Source organism: Azolla caroliniana, unplaced genomic scaffold (genome assembly GCF_043228905.1).
Source record: "Azolla caroliniana isolate FFs.n. ecotype wild unplaced genomic scaffold, voAzoCaro1.0.p SCAF_879, whole genome shotgun sequence".
Taxonomy (NCBI): domain Eukaryota; kingdom Viridiplantae; phylum Streptophyta; class Polypodiopsida; order Salviniales; family Salviniaceae; genus Azolla; species Azolla caroliniana.
Genome location: NW_028231314.1, coordinates 1,730 through 11,385, shown reverse-complemented (window position 1 = coordinate 11,385; position 9,656 = coordinate 1,730). Strand labels below are relative to the sequence as shown.

The following is a 9,656-nucleotide window of genomic DNA, read 5'->3' as shown; positions in this document are numbered from 1 at the left end:
ATAGGTACATAAAAAAACACATAATTGAGATTAACAACACAAACAAACAAATATATGTACATTAAAAAAGCACATAATTGAGATTAACAACACCAAACAAACAAATATATGTACATAAAAAAGCACATAATTGAGATTAACAACACCAAACAATCAAATATATGTACATAAAAAAGCACATAATTGAGATTAACAACACCAAACAAACAAATATATGTACATAAAAAAGCACATAATTGAGATTAACAACACCAAACAAACAAATATATGTACATAAAAAAACACATAATTGAGATTAACAACACCAAACAAACAAATATATGTACATAAAAAAGCACATAATTGAGATTAACAACACCAAACAAACAAATATATGTACATAAAAAAGCACATAATTGAGATTAACAACACCAAACAAACAAATATATGTACATAAAAAAGCACATAATTGAGATTAACAACACCAAACAAACAAATATATGTACATAAAAAAACACATAATTGAGATTAACAACACCAAACAAACAAATATATGTACATAAAAAAGCACATAATTGAGATTAACAACACCAAACAAACAAATATATGTACATAAAAAAACAAATAATTGAGATTAACAGCACAAAACAAACAAATATATGTACATAAAAACCAGAAAAGCTTCTTCCTTTCTTCTTTACATTTTATATTTTTGGTGTTTGGGTTGGGAAGGAAGGGTTTTGTGTGAAGAAGAAGACAGAAGAAGACAGAAGAAGAAGAAGAAAGAAGAAAGAAGAAGAAGAAGAAGAAGAAGAAGAAAGAAACATTGCATCTCTCCTTCTCTGTCTGTCTGTCTCTTGGAGCTATACTATCTCTGCATCAGTCGCGCCACCGGTAAGTCTCTCTATCTCTCTCTTTCTCTCGTATTCGAATTCGTCAGTTTTCTTTCTTCCCTTTTTCTTTTCTCCTTTGGTGTGTGTGTGCGCCTGTGGTAGAGATTCCTGTCATGCCGACGCCACTCCACGCCCAAGGTTTCTGTCGCTCGCCGCGGTGCTTTTAATCCCCGAGTTTTACCGTTATTCTTTCGGTTTTAGAGTTTCAGGCCTTAGGGATTAGGGTGTCTCTTCCTTGGTCATTCCTGCAGATCAAGTTGGTTCGTTCGTGGCTTTCCTGTTTGGTAGAGTGTATCTCATCACTGTATTGTGTTCCTGAAAAAACTTATACACGCTTTGTGTTTCTCTGATGCTTAGTACTCTTTTTTCTCAGCCAACTGGACCGAGTTTCATTTGCTATTATGAGGAAAACTTACACATTTAATGGGAATTTGAATGAAATACAAAATATCACAGATTTGCTGGAAATTTGTAGAACTGATTTGTATTTGTATCTGATATTGGCTCCTTATTACAATTTCTCAGTCAGAAATTTTAATAAAGTAGCACAAACATTTAAAAGAATCTTATAGAAGGTTTAGTTCTAGAAATATTAGAGGTTTAGGTTTAAGATTTTGAATGCTATGTAAGGAACAACTTGTAATCTATGGATGCAAACCTGACGAGCATGTTGGATATAACTCTACCCAGTCTTCCATTTTGAGCTATACTTGTATAGCTTGAAGGCACTATCCTTGACACTAACATTTCTTTCTGGAGAAGAAGAGGCTAGACCTCTTTGGAGATGGGTCAGTTTATGCTAGGATTCATTTTTTTTAGTCAAAATCACTTGACTGTTGAACAGATATTAGTCTCTACAGGTAACGTTATAATTTTTGTTGCACTAATGATTGCTGGTTTGAATGTCTTTAGGATGAGGCGACGAAGTCCTAGTTATAGCCCACCAAGAAGGGGCTATGGTGGACGAGATAGAAGTCCTCCTCGAGGACGCTATGGAGGATATAGGGATGCACCTTGTGGTCTTCTTGTTCGGAATATTCCAAAAGGCAGCAGGTTTCCTAAAATCAAATCAAGTGGTTCTATTTTTTTTGGATAAGTTCAGCAAGTTCTTCGAATGAGAGCTCACCATTTGTATCCTCAAAAATTTCAAATTTGTAGACCTGAAGATTTACGGGTACCGTTTGAGCAATTCGGACGGGTTAGAGATGTATATCTTCCAAGAGATTTCCATACTGGGTAAGTAAAGATTTCCATTCATGCTGTTTCTATTGCATGTATACAAATTGTATTTTGCTTCTTAAATGATGTCTTTTTTGGTTACAATAACACGAAGATATGAATACTTCTTAAGAGGTTCTTTACAAAGTATAAATGTTCTTTTGTCTTTTGGGTCGTTTGTTGCTTGTGTGAAGTCATCTATTAATTTCCATTTATGTCCATTTCACGACATATAGATTTATTGAACCTTAGTATAGAACCTTTCGCTACTCTTGCCTCATACAATTTATTACCTAACTTTGTGGGTTCTTTGAGGCTGTAGATGAGTGTATCAAAGAGTAAACATTTCCGGATCCCTCAAGAGATAAAGATTTGAAGAAAAGTTAAGATGAAGATATTTTCCAGATGCTTAAAGAGAAGATGTATAAAGTGGAGCAAAGTTTAGCTCAACTGATTATTGTCTCTAACGAAGTGAAGATTGTGAAGTCCTTTACATTTATTTGAAGTGAAGATTTTGAAGTCGAGCAATTTTGTCTTCATGATAAGGTTAGCAGCCCAAGGGCTTGGCACCTTTTGTATGTGTGAAGCATACGAATATCTTCTGATTAGAAATTTTAGAAATATTGTTTGATCTGTGGGTAAATATCATTCGAGAGTCATGGTGCTGCACAAGAGGTTTTTGCGAATGAAATCCCCAGATCTTCTATGAGTTTACGATGATTTTCTACAGTTAAAGGCTGTATTGAATTCACTGTTCACTATTTTTATCCTGATTCCCATTATTGATGAAGTGCATTTTCTGTCAATTCTGATGCAGGGAGCCTCGAGGCTTTGGGTTTGTGCAGTTTTTGAACCCTTTTGATGCTGCAGAAGCTAAGAAATACATGGACAGGAGAATGTTTAATGGACGCGAAATCATGGTTGTTTTTGCAGAAGAGAATAGGAAGAAGCCTGAAGAAATGCGAATGAAGGAACGGGGAAGGTTAGTGTCCTACATTAGATGTGCTGCATAAATTGTGATATGTTTTTAGACAAAAATCCAAAATACCCTTGTTCAGCACCCTTTTGAGACAGTTATATGTGCTATTTGAGCTTCATACCTCTTTCTTTTGTTTTAGGGGTCGAATGGGCTACGATGGTAGGAGATCACCTGATCATGGTAAGAAATTTCAGTTATGCATAAGTGAAGTTTGTGTTTTTATTTTGGAAAACGGAGTTTGTGTGTAATATCTTATCAAATTTACTTCCTCTGTAGGCTACACACCTCCACGCTATCGCTCCCCATCTCCAAGGAAAGGACGTTATTCAAGGTATAACTTGAATTCAGTATATAACTTTCTCCAACATGAAAATGATGTATGCCTATAGTTTGTATATATATATATCTCAACAGGTCTAACGATGGTTCTTCTAGAAGAGGGAGGTATGGATCAATCTCTCCAGATGCACATAGGAGGGATAGAGATCGTTCACCGAATGGCTTTGTAGATGCATCTCCAGTAGAAGTTGGGCAGGGAAAGATTGATAGAAACCGTGGAAGGCATTCCATATCTGATAGAAGGTCGTATTCCCCAGATGAGCAAACAAAGTCTCCTAGTAAACAGGAGAGATTGCGGTATGTTTTATGTGGAGTTTCCCTCAGTTAATTTCATAACATTACAGAGCAATGTGAGTCATATAGGTTGTAATGTTGCTGTAGCTCGCCATCTCCTCTACCTCAGTCTCAAAGATACTCTAGATCACCTGCAAGGTCAAGGTCAAGGTCAAGGTCAAAGTCTTGGAGGCGGTCAAGGTCTTCTCCAAGCATTGATTCACCACCTCCGAGACGGCAAAGGCATGTATCGACTTCAAGGTCTCCTCGTTCTCACTCACCACCACCTAAGAGACAAAGGAATTCGGCACATTCCAACCATAGAGATTTGCCAGATCCAGGAAAGAAGATATATTCAAGCCTTACACCTGAAGAAAGGTAATGATCATCATCTCACAGTGCTGTGAGATTTACCTTTGTACATGGGTTCATATGTTATAATAGTTACATTGAATATGGCTTGGTTCCTTTGCTTGGTGGATGGCATGGTACTGACTTTCTATGTTTGTCACAAAGGACATCGCAAGGAGAATCTCTTTCGCCTCAGTGAGTAGGATGATTAATCAAGTCTATCCAAACTATGAAGATCATTATAGCTACTGGGCTTTTAATTGCTGAGCTTGGAAGGTACAATTGTTTACCCTGTTTCAATAAGTAGACTATCAAAGTGCTGCTATGCAATGGTGACAATTATATTCCCCCTTTATCTTCATTTGAACTCTGTTCCAAGTATCCTTTTCTTGTAGATTTAGGATTGGTGATCAAAGTGCTGCTATGCAATGGTGACAATTATATTCCCTCTTTATCTTTATTTGGACTCTGTTCAAGTAACTTTTTCTTGTAGATTTAGGATTGTTGGTCACATGTGGGAACAAGTTGCCTGTATCTGCACACAAGAGATTGTACAGTTGCACACATGCTTTTTTCATTTTGGTATGTGCTTTGTTTCAAATTGTTCTAGACCTTTAATTTTGTTTGCTAGAAGTTTCGCAATATAATTAAAAGGGCTACATGCAGTTCTGTTTCATTCATGGATGATTGCCAAGAGTAGAGTCATTCCAATGAACGCAAGTTCTTCCTGAAACATGGTTGATGATTCTACTCCTATGCAAGATTTTCCAACGGCATTTTTGAGAACATTTCTCACTTTCATTTTCAATAATGAAGAAAAACTGATGTGTATGAGATGGTGCTTGAGCATATAAGGCCTAGCCAGCCATTAGAGGAGTTAAAAGGGTCCAAATGTAACTGAGGGATTGTTCAAGTCTTAGAAGTATTTGGGTCTGCAATGAACTTATATTGCTCACCTTGATATCTTTTGGAGGCAATGATGGAACCAGTACAAGAGTATTCAGCAAATTATATTAATGCTAGATTTAAGGTGTACGTAGTTAATAGCCATATTTCCTTAATTTGATTATGCATTCTTCATGCTGAAATAGATTTTAATTTCAGTTTTGAAATTTGAATGTCTCTATCCACCAAATCAAAGTTTTTTCTATACAAAACCCAACATGGTGGTCTTTGATCATTCTCATATGGTCTTTGACGCAGAATGCACAGCCTTTTTGCAAGCATCAACAATGTTAACGAGTCTTGGGTTTTATATATGATGTGTATTGTGGTGTTGGAAAAATGAATCTGCTAATAGAACTCGTTTAAAATGCTGTGACAGTGTACTGTACCATAGAATCTGGAAGTATCCATTTTTAATTGTGTTATTTTTTTGGCACTTTTTGATCCATCTTTTTTGAGTAGATGAAACTTGTCTCTTTGAAATGAAAATTCAGCTTAAAAACAAGTCTATGAGAGGCAGGCACTTCAGTTATCATATTTTACAGCTTATGCTATTTACAAAATGTTTTTAGGTGATATGATATATTTTAAGACTTATCAAGTGTGCCTTGCATAGTGATTGTATAATGTTTAATGTCTTACAATGCAATGCATTGAGGACTTGCAACTTCTGTCAGAAATAGAGATGAAATTTGATGCGAGGATATTGATACTTGAAAAACCTTAGTCTCACCATCACATAATGGTTCTCATGTAGGAATAAATCGTTTTCATCTATTTTTTCTTCCCTTAACCTACCTGAGAACAAGAGTTTGTATATTTTTGTCCGTAAGTTGCTCAAGTTCCAAAGCAAAGTTAATATTTTAGGGTTGCAGTAGAATCCATTGTTTTTTGTTCACAGAACACAGTAACATCAAAATACAATTTCTATAGCATTATGATAATAATATGTTGCATGCAATTTGAAGGCCATTTCAGGAAGAAACATTTGTTTAGGATATCTATGTTTGGGACAAAGTCACTATGTTACCAAAACGCCTTATTGTGCTCCTATTCCCAATGATGTAGAACGGTTGGTTGTATCTTCGTTTCTTAGTTTTTTGTCCAAATAAAAAAGGTCATGGTTGCACCATCTTCAATGAAAATAATCGTGCATTGAAGCTATTTTGAGTGGATTTTATTGTGAAGGGGATGAAATTCACAAATTGTTTGGTAGTTCTCGTGGTCAAAAGGGCTGAACAAGAAGCAAAAAAGTGGGGTTGCAAATTTATGACTATACTTCGAAGAGGAATTTGAACCTTTGGCATTTCTTCGAATACATTTGTTCTAAATGTCAAAATTTAAACTACTTCAGAAAATGAGGCAATGTTTCCTTTGAGCAAGAAGAACATCATATTCCTCTTTCCTTTTTATTAGGTGTGAACATTATTATCATACAAACTTACCCCAAATGGACATATTCTAAAAATAACTTCAATCATAAAGGAAGAAACCAACTAACAAGTTTTCTTTAAGGAGAGATTAAGGAGACATTCTGGGTACATAACATAAAGTTACCCAAAATGGAAATATGTTCACAAACTAATGTTGACATAATGGTAAACCAACTCAACGAGCACTCTTTTGGGGAGGGACAAAAGAAACAGATTTTGCACATAGCTCTTTAGAGAGGCAGTATGAAAGCTCTTAAGTGTAGATTAAGTTACATATATGTAATGATGAATTATGGATGTCTTCTTCTTTTCAAATTGATCAAGGGTTGTGAAACCTAGCCTTGATGGATTGTAGTTGATGAGGTGTGAGCATGAAGGCCTTGAGGAGCACTTCGTCAAGAATGCCAGGTGAAGTATCAAATAATGACGTCGGTATAACTTGTGTCCCTGGGTTTTGACTATTAAGTGACCCAAACAAAATGCCACGTCCCGGGCCAATGTGCAGTTGGAAATGTACGAGGCCACGAGGAAAGACCATAATGTCCCCGGGTTCCAATGTCCGGGCAAACAAGCGGCCATCAGTAGTAACAAAACCCGAGTAAAAAGTGCCTTGTGCTACCAATGCAAGTTCCGAAGCGCGCGGGTGCAAGTGAGGCGGGTTGAGGCCACCCGCCTCGAAATCCACACGTACCATCGACATGCCCTGCGTGTTCACACCTGGGAATTCGCGGACGGTGGCCAAGTGTCTCACAATGCCGTAAGGAGGAGGCATCATCATAAAGGAAGTGGCATTGGGGCCATGCCTAAGCCCCCGGAACACGAAATCCTCGGCTTCTACCAATGCGGCCGGCTTGCACGTGTGGCCATTCCCGTGGATCGCGGCCGTCACATCAGCCACGCACACGTCTTGCAGGGAATCCTCATCGGCTGCGTGAACCACGAAGATGCGGCCAAAGGAGGAGCTTAGGAGTAGTAGTACTAGTAGTCCCACACATGCTATGTGTGTATTGATCATCGGTTGTAAGAATGTATTGATCATTCTCGGCAATGCGAAACCTAAACCTAAACTTAAACCTAAACCCTAAACCCTATAGGCCCAGTTATGCATGAATCTCCTTCTCAATACACACACACACACACACACATACACACATATATACATGTATAGCATGCCTATACTAAAGCTATGGAAGGTTCCTAACTTGACCCCTGAATGCCAAGTTATATATGGTAAGCTTCTGTCTAACCCCAAGTACTGGAAGCACAAACAATTCATTCTATTCCATATGTACACTCCCACTGTTTCTTCTTGTCTCTAAAGAAGGAAGTACATGAAAAGCCTCAATAACAACCAAAAGAAAGATAATACTAATAATAACAGAGCATTTTTCAGATCACTTTTTTCTTTTACATATAAGGAGCTTACATACACACATACTACACTCTTTATTGATCTTATCTTGTCCAATCGTGCCGAAAAAGCTACTTTAGCTCATTATTGCCCAACACTTTCCGTGACTACATCCCTTTGTTTGGCTTTCGTTCTTCCCAACTTGCATTTTAAGCAATGTGTCGATATGGTTCAATCAATTCAGTGGCACTTAATCTATGTTTGTGTGTGTGTGAGTGTGTGTGAGAGAAAGAGAAATAGAGACAATGTGGTTTGATCATAAAACTGAATCCATGGATTGATCTTAGTAAGCACCAAAATGCGTTGGGAGGTCTTTGAAAAGAAGATCAATCCATTTGGCGCATCCCTTTGTCACTCGATGTATATCAAGACAAGAAATTGTGGCTTGTTTTTTATATTCCGAGAAGTTAGGCTCTATTTCGGTACTTGGCTTATATACCATAAGACATGTACAATGCTACCCATAATGCGCAATATGCCATGAGTTATATGCAAATTCTTGGTCTCCTTAGTGATTATGAATCTTTTTAAGTACTACTTATTCTCGTAAATGGAAAAAGTATTAGCATCCCACGCAATATGATAGGGATAAGACAAATATTCCCAAAACTAAATAAAATGCACTCGAGAATATATTGAATTAGACGGTGTGAAGTACTTGTGAAGTATCATCCATATTAAACAAAAAAATTCTGACAATGGATTCTAGAGGATCTAGTTTTTTTCTTTTGTATCATTGCCAAACTATAAAATTGGTATACAAACAATTTGCGAATAAAGAAAGGAGGTTATATAGGCATTCAATATAGAAATTAGAGATAATGCACTCATACACTTAACAAAAAAGAGCATCAATGATGGCTAACATTCTAGCATCTCTCTCACCAAAGCTTCAAATGTGGCATTGTGACTTTAACTTTGCTTCTACTTTCACCTTCCTAAAACCATGCTCAACTATTCATTGAGCTAACAACATGTTGCTTTGTTTATCCCATCGTTAAATTTTGTTGTTCAAGTGAAGTGAGAAGTAGATATAGCAAGATATACTAAAGTATACTAATAATATCTTGGTTGGAAAAGCAGGAATAGTGCATCCGAGTGCTTATCACTGTCTAGTTAATAAGAGTTTAGTACTATACACAAGGGCCCATGGTGCTATACAAACTCTAAAGCATATAAATATTGGTCGACCTGACTAAATTGTTTAAATGTATTAATGATATATTTTATATTAACCTGGTTACATGATATACCATGTCTCGAATTTTGCTTTCCCTACTTTCCGTAGAAAGAAGCCCTTCAAATAAACAATACCATAGCCTGACACAAGATTGCATAGATTTACGTGGGATGCCAATGACCTCACAATAAAAATATCTCCTTGGAGAGAGAGCTAAAGAACTCAAATTCTACGAGGCACACAAGTTCACCCAAGAGAAGACTAAGATACACCACTCCACAAACCAATAAAATCCATCATTAAGAAGCATTGAAGACTCGAATGAAACCTCCAAGCAAAATAGTAGTAACAAGAATGAGGTGTCTCATGGATCCTTGGAGACATAAAGACCAATCTTACTCTCTCAACTATCTAATTTTATTTCTCGATTTTCATTTCTAGAAGAAGCAACCAAGGTACAAGATGCACACTGGCCTCATTAGAGACAATAGGAAAAGTCTTCTTGTCTTTCTCTTTCTCTTTTACTATAAATATACGTTGTAGCTTGATGCATCACACTCACATTCCCCGTTTTATTGGGTGGGATTCAATGAGGTGTCTAAATAAATTCTTAGTCTGAAAGTCCAATGGAATTCATAACTAATGCCTTGGTGGT

At 36.8% G+C, this 9,656-nt stretch overlaps 1 protein-coding gene and 1 pseudogene across 1 annotated transcript; one reads left to right on the top strand and one right to left on the bottom strand.

Annotated features, from left to right (window-relative positions):
• Positions 1 to 750: 750 nt before the first annotated feature.
• LOC147847544 (serine/arginine-rich SC35-like splicing factor SCL30A) lies at positions 751 to 4,607 on the top strand. The gene is made up of 9 exons (XM_087339065.1): positions 751 to 873; positions 1,785 to 1,925; positions 2,031 to 2,108; positions 2,908 to 3,072; positions 3,209 to 3,249; positions 3,346 to 3,400; positions 3,484 to 3,705; positions 3,790 to 4,059; positions 4,198 to 4,607. Exons 2-9 carry the CDS (start codon positions 1,786 to 1,788, stop codon positions 4,229 to 4,231), a joined length of 1,005 nt encoding a protein of 334 aa, XP_087195191.1. The 5' UTR covers positions 751 to 873; position 1,785; the 3' UTR covers positions 4,232 to 4,607.
• Positions 4,608 to 6,470: 1,863 nt separating this feature from the next.
• LOC147847543 (germin-like protein 5-1 pseudogene) lies at positions 6,471 to 7,602 on the bottom strand (annotated as a pseudogene).
• Between the last annotated feature and the right edge of the window lie 2,054 nt (positions 7,603 to 9,656).

What these genes read in the sequence shown, in the direction of transcription:
- LOC147847544 (XM_087339065.1), top strand. Translation starts at nt 1,786, where the DNA reads ATGAGGCGACGAAGTCCTAGTTATAGCCCACCAAGAAGGGGCTATGGT. An exon ending in CCAAGAGATTTCCATACTGG is followed by an intron (nt 2,109 to 2,907) that starts GTAAGTAAAGAT and finishes ATTCTGATGCAG; the next exon opens with GGAGCCTCGAGGCTTTGGGT. An exon ending in CGAATGAAGGAACGGGGAAG is followed by an intron (nt 3,073 to 3,208) that starts GTTAGTGTCCTA and finishes CTTTTGTTTTAG; the next exon opens with GGGTCGAATGGGCTACGATG.